This window comes from Stigmatopora nigra, chromosome 10, assembly GCF_051989575.1.
Source record: "Stigmatopora nigra isolate UIUO_SnigA chromosome 10, RoL_Snig_1.1, whole genome shotgun sequence".
Lineage (NCBI taxonomy): Eukaryota > Metazoa > Chordata > Actinopteri > Syngnathiformes > Syngnathidae > Stigmatopora > Stigmatopora nigra.
Window position 1 is genome coordinate 3,017,754 of NC_135517.1, and position 20,520 is coordinate 3,038,273.

Sequence of the window (20,520 nt, forward strand, 5' to 3'; positions counted from 1 at the left end):
TTAGTTGATTTTAGAATGAATGCGAGTCACTGTTGATTTTGGAATAATTGCGAGTCACTTTGTTGATTTTGGAATAATTGCGAGTCACTTTGTTGAATTTGGAATAATTGCGAGTCACTTTTTTGTTGATTTTGGAATGATTGTGAGGATTCTTTTTCGTTAATTTTGGAATGATTGGGAGTCAGTTTTTGTTGATTTTGGAATGATTGGAAGTCACTTTTTGTTGATTTTGGAATGATTGTGAGTCACTTTTTGCTGATTTTGGATTAATAGACGGTCACTTTTAGCTGATTTTGGGTTGATCGTGAGTCGTGTTGATTTTGGTATGATTTTTAGTCGCCATCTGTTGATTTTGGAACACTTCCCGTTTGTTTTGGATAATTCTTAGTGTTCATTAAGAGTCCTTGAGAGTTGAATTCAGGCAGCTGTTGTTTGGACACATTTTCTTCCATTATTCAACAATATGTGCGCCCATGTGCTAGTTACAGTCATTTCTAGTCAATGACTCCATGAATTTTTAATGAAATCAACACTCACCATCCAGCAAGTCTCGAATCTTATCCATGTAGATCTCAAAGTAGGATACCTGCACGTATGAGGCACAGAAAAAACAACAATTTTCAAGTAATAAAAACACATTGACGTCAGTTCTGGTACAGCTTCATCCCCCCCTCCGGCGTAACAAATACCGGGGGATTACCGCTCAGGGAACGTGCTGATTTATTGACGCTCGACCGACTGGATTATGACATCACGTGGCCGAGTACGTCGTGTCCTGAACATTCATCAAGACGGAACAACAAACCTTGATGTGGAACTCCAGATTTTCATCCATGGCGAATATATGTTCGAAAATGTCTTCCGCCATCCGAGGGATGATACCCATTCCTTGGGGGTCGTGAAGATTTCCCTGTAAGAGTATAGAGAGACGTGATGGGGGGGGGGGGTCTTTTTGAGATGCTTACAAGAGGGACTGATTTAAAAGTAGTTCCCGGGCAGAATATTGAGGATGTTGAGATGTGATGGAAGCGGCTTTGCACTCGGATTTAAACTAACTAAAAGGATGTGAAAATATGTTGCCCAGAGCATATAGTAACTTTTGAATGATTGATGAAGTGTTACTGTACCTCCATAGTGTGAGTCTTTCCAGAGGCGGTCTGGCCGTAGGCAAAAATGGTTCCATTGTATCCGCCTAGTACATCTGAGAGAGGGAGATTCGGCATGTGAAAGTGGGAAAACTTTGGAATTTAAAAATGGAATGAGCGGTAAAAAACAATTAAAAATCCCATGTTGGTCAAACTCTAATTAGAACTCCCAACTTTACTGCGGCAGTCGAACGTGCTGACCACTGAGCTAATATCCTAGCAAACTTAATTTGTCAGCAGGTTCTTCTAATTGCACACCAAGTGGGATTTTTCTAACCATCTAACACAGGGGTAGGACACCTACCACTAGAGAGCCATATGAGGCTCTTTCCATGGGTGCATATGGCTCTCCACTAACTTGTGAGGTAAAATATGGTCCTGAATGCACCAATAGCAGTGTCACTTTGACACTGTGGCGTTGAGACTAGCTCTAGCACCACTTTAATGATCATTTAGTTTTTCAAGATTCATCTCATTAATACGGATTGATTAGCAACAGCATAACAATGTTTTCAAAAGAAGACTTTTTGTGATTAAAAAGTGGTGAAATGACAAAAAAAATATTATTGCACTTTTATGTGTTTTTACTTTTAAATTCTGAGAATGGCTTTTTAGCAATAACATTAGAAAATAAGAATTTTTAATGGATTTCTCTTTCAAAAAGCTTCCGACTCCTGATCTAACAAAAGCATTTTTTCCACATGGCGCTCTAATTCTTTCAATTTTAAGGGCTCACCTTTAACAATATGCTTAGCGCAGGTACCGTAAACTTGCTCTTGCGTGGCATTGGTAGGAAAAACTTGGTCGAACACGTAACATCTCCCCTGCAAAAAAGTAAACATGTGATCATTCCATTTCCAAGAGAAACAAATATTGCTCCATTATCATCCATCATTCTTAAAATATCCATCCATTTAGGTTCTCTAAAAGCTGCCCTGGTAAATTGTAAATAGCGCCACCTCATTTGCTGTTGACAAGCATTACAGTGGATGAAACACACATGCTTTGAAATGTGCGTGTGTGTCTTGTTTCCCTTTACTGTTGCCAATTGTGAGTCCCGACAGAGCAAGAAAGCAGAGAACCAGCATTCAATATTTTGCTGTGCCAAGTCAAGCGAAGAGGACATGACGTCGCAAGAAGAAGCAATGTATGAGGTCCAAAAAAAAAACGAGATGAACTGCAGATAGCGACTAAAACGAGTCAGTTATAACAAAGTGGAACATATGTTTTTAAGGTGGAATATATTCATCTGTTCCAAAAAATCAAATTAATCTCTTTGGCAGTCAAAAGCACAATTCAAGATGACAATATTCATCTTATTTTGCGGGGACATTGTTGACCTAATATTAATCCAGATCCTGTTTTTGAGCCTAAAATAGCAAATATTTTTATGGATACATTTTTTTCATAGTTGAAAAATGTACAGAAACGGTGTGCATATATGTGTATATATGTGTATATATGTGTATATATGTGTATATGTGTATATATGTGCATATATGTTTAGATAGGTGTATATATGTGTATATATGTGTATATACGTGTATATATGTTTAGATATGTGTGTATATATTTAGGTATATGTATATATGTGTATATATGTTTAGATGTGTATTTATGTGTATATATGTGTAGATATGTGTAGATATGTTTAGATATGTGTATATATGTGTAGATATGTGTATATATGTGTAGATATGTGTAGATATGTGTAGATATGTGTATATATGTGTAGATATGTGTATATATGTGTATATATGGGTATATGTTTAGATATGTGTATATATGTTTAGACGTGTATATATGTGTATATATGTGTCGGTGTATATATGTTTATATATGTGTATGTGTATATGTGTATGTATATATATGTATATATATGTATATATATGTATATATATATATATATATATATATATATATATATATATATATATATATATATATATATATATATATATATATATATATATATATATATATATATATATATATATATATATATATATATATAATATATATAAATATACATATATATACATATATATATTAAATGTATTTCATTTGAAAAAGAAAATTAGTTCACAACAATTTAACCCCCATTACCTTATCATTATGGTTGTACCACTTTCCCATCGATCCCCCTCCACGTTATAGCCAAATAAGTTCAAACTAAGCACTAAAAAAAAAAATGACACTCATCTCCCTGATGACAAAACGACATGATCAAATATCCTCCTTCAACTATGTACCAAGAGCAAAAGGTTTCCCAACGTTCTATTGACTTTGGCAAGCATTCAGCAGGGTATACTCTCAACACCATTTCTTACATCATCTCACCAGCAGTCTCATTTTCTCGCCTCCCTTCGACCGGCAAGGCTCTGTTTACCGTCTTTTCAATATTGCCCGGCATTCCCCGCTGAGCCTCTCGCCACGACTCTTCCTGCCTTCCGGGTTTCCCCTCAACAATACTACACATTCTCCCTCTTCAGATGTAAACATCCTGTTTAATTCATCCAACGAAACGTAGCATATTTATCTGGAGGAAAAGCAGAACTTCATTGGATTATAAATTCATTTCCTGAAGAACTGCTGACACAAAAGCATTGGCGGTGGGGGTTTGTAATTTGTTCCACAGGGCTGAATGAGTTAGACGTAGCAGAATAATACAATGACCTCCCACTTTACAGCTGCCGCGTTGCATAAAGGGATTTGATGCTTATGACAGGCTTTTCCTGACGCCAACATTACTTGGAGTATCTTGGGAGATCTTCCGTCTCAAAAAAGCTCATTTTAATAAGATTAAATTGCTGCGTTTCAATTGCACGATGCCTTAAAAAAACGCAAGAACACTGAATAAAGTCTTTATAAAAATAACTGAGTGTTCTTTTGGAGAAAATAGACATTTGGCATTTACAGAGAAAGAGTAATTTGTGTGTCAAGATAGCAATCTGCTGCTGTCTATCACAAGATGTGGAATGGAAATGTTTATGTAAATGAGAGGAAAACAAATAGAGATATGAGTATAAAAATCAGGCTCATGCCTGTCAACCTCTAAATAATGATTGCAATTCACCTTATTAACCGAAAAAAAATGTGCAAATGTAAAATGTTACATATTTACTAAAATTGGGCACAGTTATAAGTCTAAAAATTTCCCCAAGGCACATATTTACTAAAATCAGGCGCAGTTAAATCTCTAAAAAATTCCCTAAAGTGAACAGTGCGCCCTATCAGTCAATGCGCCTTGTGTAAGCACTAAATTCAAGATTTTATATATACATAACTTCTATAATACATCACTATATGTATTTATTTGATGTGAAATGGGAATGCTTAAAGCATGACAACATTAACAATCGTCAATAACGTTTTTATCTGCTACCAGTGACCGAAATGATCCGGATTTTGCAAAAAAACGTACTTTTTGTCGAACATATTTTTCCCGAAAGTTGATATACGGCGTACACAATTTGAAATGATCCAAAAACTTAGAAAATACGGGAAAAAAACGAATTTTTGCAAGTCAATTAAAATACATTGCAGCTAAAATTTTAGAGAAGAAATTAAATAAAAACATTTTAGTCATTTAGTAATTCAATGTTTAGCATAGCAAGAGTTAGCCCCGGCTTCGTCTAAAATTAATAACGCCACACTTTAAATAAGACTCAAAACATGAGATCATTTCTAAACACATTTTGAACAAGTGGTTGAAATGCGTTGAAATAAATTAAATGTCTAAGTATGCTTCTGGATTTAATGAGAACTGCCATTTGCAAAAAATAAATGAAAAAAACCAGCCGGCTTGTTTGATTCTCTGCATAATCCTGGCAAAAAAGTCATTTTCTTTAGTCCTAAAAATCCCATGTGAGAGGAATAATCAATACTACTAAAGAGCATACTTGCGCCAAAAGGAGAACACCAGCAAAAAAGCGCAATCATCAAGAGGGAGAAATGTGTTTAATAAGAGGGCGCCGAAGCGGGACACTTGCTATTCTCAGCCATATTGGTTTCTGCTGTAATTGAATGCATTACAGGTAAATCAGCCTAATGTTGAAGATATTAAAAGCCCAGTCAAATCCACTAAAACAGTTCAACCGTAATTTTACCCTATTGGCGATATCAGAACTGCTTATTATTCTGTTACAGTTGTATGGCATCAATGATTTATGAGACCAGAACAGTTCTGAAAGGAGAAAATCACGGATAAAATAGGCAAAAAAAATGAGTTGTTTAATATAATACATTGAAAATGATATCATATTCGTGCATAAAATGAGCGACGTGAGAAATGGAGATTGACAGGAATTGTGAAGGATGATATATCAATCATAAAAAAGGAAAATTGACAAGAAGAAAAAAAACAATGTAACCATATGCGTGAGCGGACGTTTGGTCGCCCGGACGTTTGGTCGCCCGGACGTTTGGTCGCCCGGACGTTTGGTCGCCCGGACGTTTGGTCGCCCGGACGTTTGGTCGCCCGGACGTTTGGTCGCCCGGACGTATGGTCGCCCGGACGTTTGGTCGTCCGGAACGTTTGGTCGCTGGTCAATTGTACTTAGATATTAAACAGTACTTATATCAGATATTAAACAGTACTTATATTAGATATTAAACAGTACTTATATTAAACTCTATCTCCCACACATGTGATATGAAATATGAAGTAGTTGTTGGGATACAGATGGAAAACAGAGAGCCTGAAAAAACCCACGCAAAGTCCTCATATGAAGGTCAAAAGCCATCGGGGTGGACGTGCTAACGAGTACAATGCCTTGGGTTATCTTCGCTAATTAAAAATGTTTAGAATCAGCTTCCATGTTATTTTCTATCTGCCTCAAAAAGGTCAACAAGAACAGAAAAAGGCCAATGACTCCAAACTAAAAACATAAACAAGGTTAAACTGGCCTGCAGTAAGAAGTAGGTGGGAGTGCGAATGGACGCGAACTAAAATGGACTTCGGAGGCAATGTTTTGATGCGACGCCATTTCTTCTTCCACATTCTTCTAAATATTTGAAAGGCTGAGCGGGAGGGGATAAAAAGATGAAGGCGCCCGCCCACACACGCCGAAGGAGACTGCTGTTCAAGCTCACTGACTCGTCTCCGCAACTTGACCGGCTGGCGCTTTCTTTTCACTAATGACTCTTTCTGTGTGTGTGTGTTGGTGCTCTGCTACTGGCTCTCATATTTTCATTCATTTTGCATACCACTTATTCGCTGGGGTTGCTGGAGCCTATCCCAGGCGACAGTGGGCATCAGCCAATCGCATGGCACACAGAGACAAAACGACAAGCAATCATAACGATGGGCAATTTAGAGTCAACCAGCTAGCCTAGCATGCGTGTTTTTGGGATGTGGGTGGAAAACGGAGTACCTGGAGCAAAACCACAAAAACTATACAGGAAGGTCCGAACCTGGGATTGAATATGAATATAAATATACACATATAAATGCATATACACAAATATATATATATATATATATATATATATATATATATATATATATATATATATATATATATATATATATATATATATATATATATATATATATATATATATATATATATATATATATATATATATATATATATATATATATATATATATATATATATATATATATATATATATATATATATATATATATATATATATATATATATATATATATATATATATATATATATATATATATATATATATATATATATATATATATATATATATATATATATATATATATATATATATATATATATATATATATATATATATATATATATATATATATATATATATGCATGTACACATACATGCATATACATACACATGTACATGTACATATGTGCATGTATGTACATGTACATGTACATATGTGCATGTACACATACATGCATATACATACACATGTACATGTACATATGTGCATGTATGTACATGTACATGTACATATGTGCATGTATGTACATGTACATGTACATATGTGCATGTATGTACATGTACATGTAGATGTACATGTATATACATACATACATACATACATACCCATACATACCGAAACATACCCATACATACCCGTACATACCCATACAAACCCATACATACACATACATACACATATATACACATATATACACATATACCTACACCTGGTACCTGTACATATACATAATGTATACTTAGTATTCACTTGCATAAACTTGCATGAATTTGTGAGGCTGGCAGCCATAGCAGGCAACATCATTAGCGTTACGTCTGCCCGCCAAAGTGTATTACCCGAGTATTCCGTTTTTTCCCTAATTCACTCCTGTGAGAGGTCCAATGAAGAAGCACAGTTGAGTGAAAAACGGCCTTCGGGGCCGGTCGTGCTAATAATGCATGGTGCGAGATAAAGAGGAAGAAATGCACTTGTGCTGATCTCTCTTAGAATCCTTTCCTTGTAATGATTGTCTCATTCAAAAAAACTTTTAGGAGTATACACATACTGCAGAAAGCAACAATTTTGATGGAGAGTATTTATGTATTTTAGTGGTCTAACTTTTGATTGCGGTATGGTCAAGGACATTTTTTCAATCATGAGACAGTTTGTTTTCAAGGCTTTAAAAATGGAAAAAAATACTCATAATTAATTTGTCTTGTTTCCACAAATTGAGTGTTTTTTATATCCGTTATTAATACAAAAAGACTAGAGATGGGTCCATTAGAGCGTAAGAAGCTGAATTATTCATCAGGCCAGCAAATTATTGTTCATATGAACTTCCATGCAAGAAAGTGAAGTTAAAATTGTAAGATTCATCATCAGAATCGGGTGCACAGACGAAGTAGAGATTAAGATTAGATTAATATTCAGGAAATTTCACTACAAATCCAAACATTAAGCTATCTGGAGTATTTGTCTAACCAGCAAATATCGACTAAATCTATCAATTCTAGCAAATATGCCTTGTAAGCAACAATTTCTTTCCTTCTTTCCTTCTTTCAAGACCATTTGTCCTCCTGTGTTAATTCAATTAGTGCGGCAAGAGTGATTAATGTGTCCAATCTATAATGCAAAAAAGTGCACGTTACTCCACAAGGAATTGAATCGGTGAGCAAGCCAAAACGTCCTAACGATGTCGTCTTGATTGGTGAGCCATCATCGGAAATCACAGGACGATATTCACACCAGAAGGAGTCCTGCTGACGACCACATCTGGCTAATAATGAATAATATAAAGTCCATTAAAGGGATATCGTAAAATAAGAAGCATGGTAAGGGTTTTAGACAAGGACTATGAGGGAAATGGTTTGTGATGTATTTTAAAGAAATGGTAAATGCGGGTTGAATTGTTCCATTTAGGATTGTGAGTGAGTTTTTTTCCTTTTTTTGGAGTTACTGAGCTGTGGAATCAGTTAATTTGGATTGTAAAAAAGGGCCTACAGGGAGAGGAAAAACAACAGGCGGAAAGGGGGATTTGCATAAGAGGAAAATGGAGGAGGTTCTTACAGGTGAAATGAGAGAAAAGGCTTCCTGTCTAGTCCCTACTCACTCACTCATTTGTTCCTTAGGGCATTTTTGGGGGAGAATAAAAGAAAACAAATGATTATGGAGCGTGTGTAGGAGAAAGTTGCTCATTTTCTAACTCATCTGAGTTTGCTTTGCGCATTGAGACGTAAAAAGGGAGGATTTTAGGGAAATTGTTTACAGAAAAGTAGGAGTATATGGTTCCAAATATGTAGTTTGTTTGGAGAGGTGTCAAAGTCAAGGTCCTAGGGCCCTGATTTGGACCGCTGCATCATTTTGTGTGGTCCGAAAAAGTCAATTTGAGGCAGTGACTGGCTTAAAGAAAATTCAAAGAAAATTTTTGTGTTCTTTAGTGAAAAATTCAAGTAAATAGAAATCACAGAATGCCTTCTATTTAAAAAAGATCTAAATAAACAAATATTTACAGTTTTTGACTGTTGTTTTTTTTGAGAAAATGTAAATAACGATTTGAAAAAGATAATAGTAACTAAATAAAAATTAAATGTTATGATATATCAGAAAATATTGGGTTTTTCTTAAGTTTAAATTTAAAAAAAAGAACAAAATCCCCCAAAAATTCACTGTTTTTTTCTTTAAAAAAAATATATTGACCGTTTTACCCTATTTAGAAACCTTTTCCCTATATTTATATTCTAAAAAACTATTTACATTTTTTTTAAAAGATAATTCTAACTATTTAAGAATAAAATGTTACAATAAATCAGAAAATATTGTTTTTCAATCATTTAAATAAAAAAAGTACAAAAACCAAATACATTTTTGCAGTTTTTCCTTTAAAAAAAAGATTAAAATACATACTCTAGAGTACGAAAATGCTTTTACCTATTTTCAGAAAACTATCAACAAAATAAATACAAAATCATGAATGCTTTTGCCAAATTTGCTACTTGGTGTGAAAACTTTCCTGCTTCATTCACCAAAATGGACCCATCTGAAACCCATCTTTAATTCGGAAAATCACCCAAAAAAATCCATGTCCATTGATCCTACAAACAAGGTCACACAGATCACAAAAGCACAAAAACAATCCACGATCACAAACAGAATCAACCACAAGATAAACTCATCTTAAACCAAACCCAAACAGCCCAAACACATGCTCCCTCTACTTAAACATTCTTTCTGCCAAATTGGATGCTCCACCACATCACCATCATGAGGTCACAGCCTGGAGGGCTAGCTGGGACCAGAGATTAAAAATAAATAAGCGATAAAAGGGGGGCACAAAGGAAAGGACAAGACAAATGTAACCTCAAAGCCAGGGTTAATGGATTTATATATTTTTTCTAGTCAGGAACTAAGCTTTAAAAGCAGTACTCTCAAGTCCGACTTCAATAAATTGATCTGGTCTTGGTAAAGTCCATTTCTTTTGCTACGCTAATGTAGCACACACATGCTAATTTATGTATTCTGCTTCCTCCAGAGAGCTACGTTGCGCTAATTTGGAAAGGATGCTGCATTCAAGTACCCTCAAGCCCAATGGCGTGTTGCCCTTTTAGTCCATAACGGATGACAAACGGCCAAATGTGTCGCAAGCTAATGTGCTACGCTAGGCGGAATGACAATGACAGCAAAGCACAAGAAAGTGGCAATTGTTGGAACGTAAAAATGTTGATATATAAACCCTTTTATTAAAAAGGAAAAGATGCCGGCGACCTATTTTATACGGGGCTGTGTGGAACGGGATATAAAGTCTATAAAGTAGGTCAAGTTTTTCCTGTACCAACAAAAAAGGGTAATTGGCAAATTTTGAGAAACACATCTAACTCGTTAGTTGGCATTGAGGGTGATAGACAACCAAGCTATGGCTGCGACCATTCGATTCAATAGAATGGAGGGTTCTACACATGATTTTATAAGCCTGGTGGACTGCCAGGCTTATAAAGTCCTCTTCCAAGCCAAAATAATGCTTTTACACATGATTTTATAAGCCTGGTGGGCTGCTAGGCTTATAAAGTCCTTTTCCAAGCCAAAATAATGCTTCTACACATGATTTTATAAGCCTGGTGGACCGCCAGGCTTATAAATACCTCTTCCAAGCCAAAATAATGCTACAAAAAATATATATACATACTCTACATATTTTTAATTGCATCTGGTGATGAGTTTTAGATCATAACCATGATATTTGGTGGCCATTTTTTTTGCTAGAGCACTGAATTACATTGTACATTTGTTTTACATTAGAGTACGTTTCTAAATGTCTTATAGTACCACGTAATAGTCGTAAATTCAATAACGCTGCCTATTAACATTTTCTATGGTACTAACAATAAATGTTCTACACAGAGGACCTAATCAAGTCTTATTACTACTACATAATATTTTATTATGTTGACCACTTATTTATCTATTACTACTCAGTAATTATTTATTTATCATGACTCTATATTGATTAGCTATGTTTCTTTGTTTGTTATTGCGTCCATGGAGTGGTGCGTTTTCACTATGACTACTTATTTATTTATTTTTGTATTTATTTATTATTTATGTGTTTGGTTGTGTTTGTCCTCTGTGAAATCGTCAAAACTTTAAGTCTCATTTTACCTGGCAAAACAAAAGCATTCAATCCAATAAGATATATAAGATATACATGGATCATTGATGAAATATGGATTGTTGCATCCCCAAACGACCCGTGCCCTGAAAAAAAGGACAAGTGCTATGAAGAAAAGATGGATGAATGTGCTTTGTGATTGATTGGCAACCCGCCCCAGGCAGATGTCCGCTCTTTACAGGGTGCCTTTTCCAGACACTGCACTCCCTCGTATCCATAATAATTGCAACTTGAAATAGACAATAGCATTCAAGCACAATAAAGCTTCAGTTTAAAAAATAAAATAAAAAACAGTCAATACAGTAATCCCTCGATTACCGCGGATAATGTAGACCAGACATAGCCGCAATAAATGATAAACCGCTAAATAAGGTCACCCCTGCTTAAATTAATTTTATTTGTTTTAAAATAGGGTCACCCCAATTTATTTATTTTTTTAAATAGGGTTAACCATATTTAAAAAAGTATATACGTTTGTTTTTAAGTAGGATCAACCCTATTTAATATTTTTTTTAAGTAGGGTCAACCCTATTTAAAAATATATGTATATTTCTTTTTAATTAGGATCACCACTATTTAAAAAATATATATATATTTCTTTAAGTAAGGTCAACCCTATTTAAAAAAAATAATATATATTTTTTTAAGTAGATCAACCCTATTTAAAAAAAAGTATATATTTTTTTTTCTTTTTAATGTGCTGAGTCCGCTTGCAAGTTTCAGCTTGGATTTTCACATTTATGAACTTTAAAATAAAAATAAAAATTTACAATTAACTTTATTAAAAATCTGCAATGTCGTGAAGCTGTGAAAGTTGAAGCTGCGATATTCGGGGGATTACTGAACATCTTTGGATTTTTTTTTATCAATTTTGCCATACTACAAAAATATACGGAGGGTTAGGGCACGAGGTGAAGTTGACAGTGAGCAGTTGGAAACGGATTATTCACCAGGCCAAGCAACGGCGGCGTCTGACGGAAGAAATGAGCTCACATCTTGACCCGGCGCTACAATTCCATTACAGAGTCCTAATTGGATCTAGTGTGTCCTGGGTAGCGAGAGCGTTAGAGCACTTTAGCGGGCTCGTGGGAGACCCTCAGACATTTGTGATTCTCCTTGGTGTTTGCAGGAGCTGGGGGGATGGATGACCTATCCATACCATACCATTGATTTCGCATTAACCGCCGTATTGGAAGGCTGGAGGTGAACAGGACTCAGTATACGTTGATTGGCCCTCGTGTTTGTTTCTTCTAGATTTGTAGGCCACAAGTGTTTTCTCTCAAGTCGACTAAAAGGGGAAAAAGACCAAGTGATCGTGCTGTCTGTTCATGTTAAAGGGCCAGTACTTAAATTCCGACATTTTCCAGTTTTCTTACAATAGTTCATCAATAGTTATGGCATTGTACATAGTCAAAAACTGCCCTTTTTGCAATATAGAATTGTAGTCATACCAGAAATTATATTTAAGAAGAAATTGGGGGGAAAAAGGTTCAATCATTTTTCCTGACTATATTTATGGTAAGTACTTCTAACACCAGGCTACACCGAGAAAGCATTTTAAATTATCGTAGTTCCGTTTTATGTGCAAATTTGGTTTAAAATGAACGCCTGCCCAAAGAGCCTCTATAGTAGTAAAGCCAAAATGTGTTAGTGTTCTTTTTCTGAAGCCAGAATCATCTTTGGGAGCTAAGCTAACTCCGCTAAGTAGCGTTATACTGCAATGCTGATAGAAACTGGGGTTCCAAATGATTATTAATAGCTTATTTGAGGAGTTCCAAATAAGCTTGACATTTAAATTAGAGATAAGTGACCTATGTATATCGCATATTGTAATTTCTCGCATATTAGCCGCATCCACATATAAGCCGTACCCTTAAATTTGCCTTAAAATCGTTGAATTTTACAATTTCTCTCGTATAAGCCCCCCTTTGTCACATTTTATGCAAGATATGGCTTAGTTTTTCTTGAATTGTATTCATATACGTCACAATAAATTTTGTTAAGTCTTATCTTTTCTTTATTTTGAAATAAATTACCGTATTGGCCACAAAGTTTTGCGTTACTTTATGTAGAACTGGTTCAATTAACACCATTAGTGCACATGGAAACTTTTATGACTTAAAAGCACACTAGGGAAGGTCAGCCGAGTTGAGCTAATCCATATAATTGTAAATACGTAGTGGGCACAAAATAGTGGATCAATAGAGCTCTCTTGTGTGCATATTGGGAAGGGACAATTTAACATGGTTAAGGGGATGCAAATTGAAGGCAAACAACTCAACAACACCTGAAAAAGAGCTGGACAAAAGCCAAAATGTGTTTACATAGACCTATAATTGCTCAATTAGGTTTACACAGTGCTTCAACTTGGATGATGATGTCAAGAGACCAGATCTATTGGGTCAGGGCTGGCAAACAAGGTGGACACAAAGATTTTTAGAAATTAGAAAATAAGAGTAGAAGAGCCAAAAATGTTGAATAAGAGAGTCAAAGAGACAAAAATGTTGAATAAGAGAGTCAAAGAGCCAAAAATGTTAAATAAGAGAGCCATAAATTTGAAAATAAGATTCAAAGAGCCAAAAAAAAATTAAATAAGAGAGTCAAAGAGCCGAAATTTTAAAAGAAGAGTCAAAGAGCCGAAATTTTAAAAGAAGAGTCAAAGAGCCAAAATTTGAAAATAAGAGTCAAAGAGCCAAAATTTGAAAATTACCGAGTCAAAGATCCAAAATTTGAAAATAAGAGAGTCAAAGAGCCACACATTATGTCAGAAGCAGCATAAAAAATAAAATCTGCCAAATTATTCTTTAAATAAAAATTATGATTTGTTTGTTTTGGGCCCTGATGAATTAAAGTGTGTTTTAAAAGAGAATAAAAATAAGATAAACCTATAACAACGTAAAATTTTCTATATACAAAATAATATAAGAAGCAAAGATCCGTATTTATTTTGCTCGGGAGCCACATTAGGCTCGAGAGCCACGTGTTTGCCACCACAACCCAAACTTGGTCAAAATAAACTAGGAATACAATATAAACGCACACTTTATACCTTTTCATTCCATGGTCAAGGTTTATATCTTTTTTTTTTTGCTACTGTGACGATAAGGGCGGAGTTATGCGCTAGCATCGAGCCGCTTAATAAAATAAAACTGACCCTCTTTTAGCTTGTAATGTATGTGTTTAGAGAAAAGAAATGTAAAGCATTGAAGTTTATAGTGTTATTTCTAGACATTTGAATTATTCTTACAACATGCTGTTACCATTAAAACCTGAACGCAAGAACCTAAGAAAGTCAGTTTATGGTAGAATCCTTTTTTTTTAAGAGGCAGGTCAGTCCTGAGGCACATTAAAACCCAGCTAGTAAATTGAGAAAGTAATGACCCCCAACCATCCGCCAATGAAAATCTACCACACTAGCGGCGTTGACCTAAATTTAAAAAGCTCCATCCGAGTTCAACTGCGGCGCAAGAAGGTTAAACTGGCCCAAACTTTCTTCATCTTATAAACTTTAATATAATAAACGATCCCACTTGAGTCACACTCAAGTAAAGCTCCGTAAAATTATTTTTTTATTAAAAAAAACAACAACACGACACCACAACGACTGCTGGAAGCTAACGCTAATCTTTCTCCTGAATCTCCAGGTGATGTATATGCAATCCATTTTCATTGTGTGGACCCCCCCGCCCCCCACTCACGTGGCGGTGAGCATGTGATGGCGATAAATCAACTCCCCAATGGAAAGGAAAACTTGCTATCTGGAGACGGCCTTTATTATTTATTCCGTTTCCAAGCAGGGCAGCTAACAGCCCTCTCACCACCACTATGGCGCCTAACCCTTTTTCGCCAATGTGATGCCGCATGATTGCAGACAGTGAAATACTGCTGACAGCTGTGTCGCTACATGGCGGAGTGCAGAAAAAACAAAGGCTGGAACCTAAGGCCAGAACAGATCAAGTGCATATTTACTCGCATATAAGCCACACTCTTAAAATTGCCTTAAAAATCATTGAATTTGACAATTTCTCTCGTATAAGCCCCCCTGATTTTCACCTCCATATTCATGGTTTTAATAGGGAGTACAAATGTGTTATTTTGAAAGGAAAATCTTAAGAAAAATCATCACACGTGGTATTTCATAGATCAAATTTTCTAATGTCAAAATATCTTGATTTTTTTATGGTTCATATTACTGCAATAGTTGTCAATTTAGAACAAGGAATAACGCAAAATTTTTAAAAAATAAAAGCTGAATTTTGGTAAAGCATTAGATTTCTATTTTCATTTAAAAATAAGATAAATAAATATATTTTTGAACGCTTGTTACAAATAGTTTTATAAATTTAAGTCATTTTCTGTAATGATTAGAATATAGTTACTGTTTCTGTTAAATTGATATAAAACTGCTCTTTCCCAGTTGTTTATTAGTAAAAATAAAATTATACATTAGATATTATACAGCAAATTTAAGTCTTTTGAACTGGTTATTTTACACAGAGCAAAACCCTATGGAGCATGACATTTTGCATACTGGAACAATCACCAGAAAATAATTGAAATATTTCATGAGCACTTCAATGGGGTCATTACAAGTATTTTTAGTCATTCCAACCATTTTTTTGGTCAAAAATGTCATTCTACCTTTCAATTGTCTGGGTTTTCCAACTCATACTACAATCATTCCTATATTTGGCAACAATACATCCATATAACGCCTTAAACATAAAAAAAAAAATCTCATCACAACAAACAGCAGCCACCTGGCGCAGACCATGTAATAAATGCCATGTATATTGACTGTCACTTCACATTCAATTCTACAGCAATACCGAAAGGTTACGTGGCATTTGAATCTATTCATTGCTAGCATGATGGAAATGTCTGCGTGTATGCAATAGGCAATCGTGTCGTCGCTGTTACCTGGCAGTCTATTGGATAAAAAAAATAATAATGTCGATGCTAGAAGTCAAAACTGACGAGTCTACGTAAATGTGACACGCTGCAATTGCTATTGAGGCCATCACATGGACCGCATGAACGGGTCATACCACGGTTTGTTGCCTCACTTATGGTTGGGAGAAAAAAAAATGGAGATTTCAAAATACATCTATCACCTAACCAACACAAAACCAAAAAAAATGCATGTATTAATAAGTCAAGGGCTGCCATTGACATTAATAGTGGTTAAATCCATTTGAACTGAATCTGGAAATAATAATAGTAATTCTTGCTAAGGTCCATCAATGATAAATTCTTGTATTGCCATTAGATTAGCTTTCTCGATATCTAAAGGGTAAAATATTGTCCAAACCTTCATTAAAGATTGATGACAATTAAGGATGAAGCCGTTATTAAAGGACTACGATAAACATAATGGTATATTTCAGAGGTGGGCAAAGTTTTCGGCCTTGACTTTAAAAAATTGACAGATGGGCGGGGTCAGCACAAGATATGATACATATAAAAAAGTGCATCTGTTAACAGTACATATGAAACAAAAACAGAAAAAAGGACTAAAGTATTAACATACTCATCAATCATCATTAAAGTAAAAAGTATAAAGTACAAAGTCAAGTCAAAAGGTATTAAGAAATATTAAAATGTCATTTAAAAAAAGATAGGGGCGCTGTAAAACACGAAAAACAAATAAGAGTGGACAGAGCTACTGCCACTGGCTTCCGCGTGACGGCGCCATCTTGGGAAAAAAATAAAAAATACATTATTTGGACAACGTTGGCGGGCCGGATTAAAAAGCCTAGCGGGCCGTATGTGGCCCGCGGGCCGTAGTTTGCCTCTATCTGGTATATTTCCATTTTTTTAACATCTTAACTAACAGTCCCCGAAAAACCTACTTCAAAACCAAAATACTACACCACATGCCTATCACCGCCTATTTTTCTATCTCTACTTATGATAGACAAGTGCACCAACTGCCATAGCATCCTGTCAGACCAGCTTCAGGGCAAATGTAAAACATAGCATCCATTACCTTATTTAGCTCCACTACATTAAAAGACATACAAAAAAAATCCCACTTGTCAGTGTCACTACGACTGTGAGTACGCTGGAAAATAACAGCGATGGTGCATCTCTTATCAGTCAAGCATCACCACTTCTTCATGTTCTAGTGAGCCCCCCCGACACCCCCCCTGGAGAGGGTCCTTGGATACATCCATTCCGAGCACAACAAGACTCCGCCGAGTTAGCCGTCAAAAGCACAGTGCGCATCCACTTAAAAACTAGCAAGTGGACTGAAAACTGGTATCAAAACGCAAACATTCTAATGAGTAAAAACTTTTAACTGCATAACCAATATAATCTAAATCCCATTTGGGACATTTTCTTTGAGATTATAGCAAAAACTGTAGAACGCAACTTTCTCTGTGAACAAACTTTTTAACTCATCCTTTAAAAAAAATGAATTTTCAAGCCATTCGACGGCCATAACAAAAGGAAATAGAAGTCATTTATCCCCATCATAAAGCCATTATTAACTCCACAGGCACAATTTTAAGAACCCTCTCAATAGCCAACAAAAGCTCAAAAGGATTCATAATTACGGTATGACAGGGCTTTTATTTTTCACCGCAATTGGATTGGATAACTTTATTCATCGCGTATTTGAGAAATTTTGATGTCACAGTAGCAAGAGGGTGAGAATACAGACACAGAAAGACATCTTAGACATAAATAGATAGGTGATAAGTAAATTAGTAAATAAATACATGAATAAATATATAGATAAATAAGTGTATTGCAAAAAATATATATATATACATACATATACACATATATATACACATACATACACATGCAAACACATATACATACACATATAAACACATACATACACATAAACACATATACATACACATTAACACATATACATACACATAGATGTACATGCATGCATACGGTAGATCTTAAGACAGCCATTTTTTTGTTGTAAAGCCTGACAGCTGATGGGAACGATCTGAGGAAGCGCTCATTCCTGCAATGAAGTTGCAGCAGTCTATTGCTGAAAGAGCTTTGGAGGGCCTCCACAGACTCATGCAGAGGGTGAGTTACAATTTCATTTTCTTTAAGGTTTGAGTGCAAAAATGAAGATCTTATCACCTGTTTGTACTAATTGGTGGTCAGTATGAAAAATCTAAGGTTGGCTAAAGACGTCAATAGGCCCTTCTGTGTATTTGTCAACATGTTACATAATTCAGTCCTGCCCGCTTTTGCTGAAAATAATACTCCCTTACTTCCCAAAGAATGGCCTTGTACTGCAATTGACTTTTGACCATTATTTGATAGCCCTTGTCCCTCTTGTCAGAAGTCACTGGAGACCAAATTTGACCCTAATGAGGACACGAGCCACGAAAAAAATAGAACGCCATGTCCCAAAACGTATGAAAAGTCAAGGGTGTAGTAGCCATTACAAAGTCAACTCAAATAGACTCATGCTCCCCTACAACGCTAATGAGATAAAAAAACGGACCAGACGGATGTAGAATCCTAATTTTAAACCCGGCATAGTGGCGATGGCAATTTTGGGCTATCACCACCATCACTTGTACCAGATGGGTGTGGATTTAGACCTCCCGTTCAAATGATGAGCACATTTACATGTTAACACACCCTAAAAAAAATCATCCACATGTCACATGGTCTTCAAAAATGCAGGTAACGATGCATTATGGCATGTTAATTGAACACGTGAACGTATTTAAAATAAAATAGATGAAAATAAGGAGCCTCAGGCATTTCCCTGGACTCCCATTGGACTGACAGCAGCTGGTAAATCACAATCAGGCATTGCGTTGCGTCCTCACTTCGATCAATCAATCAAAGCGCATTTTTAAAAAGGACTATTAAGGTCAGAAATATGTCCTAAAGCATGATAATCCTTTTAAATCTGAATTGGTAGATTGTCCTATTGATTTGACGCTATACTGAGCATTTGCGCTAATTGACCTTATGATAACAATCAATGCTTTTGTAATAGGAATTTTTAACAAAAACGAACTTACCCCAAAGAGGACTGCATCTTCACCTTGGAACACTGGGATGAACTTATCTCCACGTAGGATTTCTGAGCGGCTGAGTGGACGGAAACGACACAGCACCTTAATATTGCATTCGGCATTACTGTCAGCCATTGTCAGATCAAATAAAAGACAAAAAAAAGTGCAAAATTAAAATCTTCCTGCAACGTGGATGCTGTCCTACTACGCACACGCCAAGCGACGATGCATTTGTGAGATTGGACGGAATACTACGAGGGTTTTAGTGACGTTCAAACGCATGGAGGGAAAAATAAAGAAGGGGAAATAAGAGGAAGAAGGTAAGAAAATAACCCCCAGGCTTAATTTGGTGGTGAACAGATGGCGGAGAGTTGCAATGGGGGGGAGAACAGTCCAAACTGGTCCGGTCGACAGCGACTGTTAAAGCAGCATGCTCGCATCTTGTTCTCTCTCACTCGCTCTCGCTCGCTCTGAGTGGGCGGGGCATCTGACATTCTCTCATCAGCACCACAAGCCGAAGCTCTGGCACCCTTTGTCCTCCTCCCAAAAAAAAAAAAGGGTTGATGCTGCTACTGATGTGATTTATCATAGAGTTCATCATTATTAAACTAAAATAAATGTATGTACAGTAATACTTTGACATAAGAGTGCCCCAACATATGATAAATTTGAGATATGAGGAAAATTCAGAGCTTACTTACCTTGAGATACAAGACTAATTTGAGATATGAGATGATAAAAAGAGCAATAATGACTGGACGTTTATCATCATCAGAGGTTAATATAGTTGCATCTTATATGACAAATGTTGATCACCCATGTTTAAAATATAATGTATAGTACGCATTTTGTGATTGAAATCTTCCAAATATAATCTGAATAAATGTGCTAAATTATGTGAAATCATTACATCGTAAATAAAGCATACATAAAAAATGATTTCATTACACGATTCAAATAAAACCGCCAATACTGAAACATTCAAGTTAAATATTAAATAAAAACTCATCTTCGGTAAGGTCCTTGTCTTCTTCTAATTTGAATGGATCTTTGACGCCATCGCACGGTAAATCTTGCCATCACTCCTGACCATGCAGAAGAAACCGTTTTGATTTGAATATTTGATATAAGAGAACATTTTGATTTTTAGATCGACTATTTATTGGGGAAAAACAAAACCGCTTTAACACGCGATTCATAAGTTTGTGGTTTGGCGACAAACGACGCGTGCGCATTAATCGCAGGCCATTGCGTTTGATTTACACAACAGCGCCT

General features: G+C 35.7%; 1 protein-coding gene across 1 annotated transcript in view; it reads right to left on the reverse strand.

Moving 5' to 3' along the window:
- The window catches only part of kif5ab (kinesin family member 5A, b), a 50,324-nt gene extending 29,883 nt beyond the window's left edge, over positions 1 to 20,441 (reverse strand). The window contains exons 1-5 of the mRNA XM_077726394.1: positions 19,252 to 20,441; positions 1,882 to 1,969; positions 1,128 to 1,201; positions 806 to 910; positions 538 to 586 (exon numbers count right to left, since the gene is read on the reverse strand). Of these exons, the coding sequence (XP_077582520.1) occupies positions 538 to 586; positions 806 to 910; positions 1,128 to 1,201; positions 1,882 to 1,969; positions 19,252 to 19,380 (445 nt within the window). The 5' untranslated portion in view covers positions 19,381 to 20,441. The remainder of the gene's footprint in view (positions 1 to 537; positions 587 to 805; positions 911 to 1,127; positions 1,202 to 1,881; positions 1,970 to 19,251) is intronic.
- Between the last annotated feature and the right edge of the window lie 79 nt (positions 20,442 to 20,520).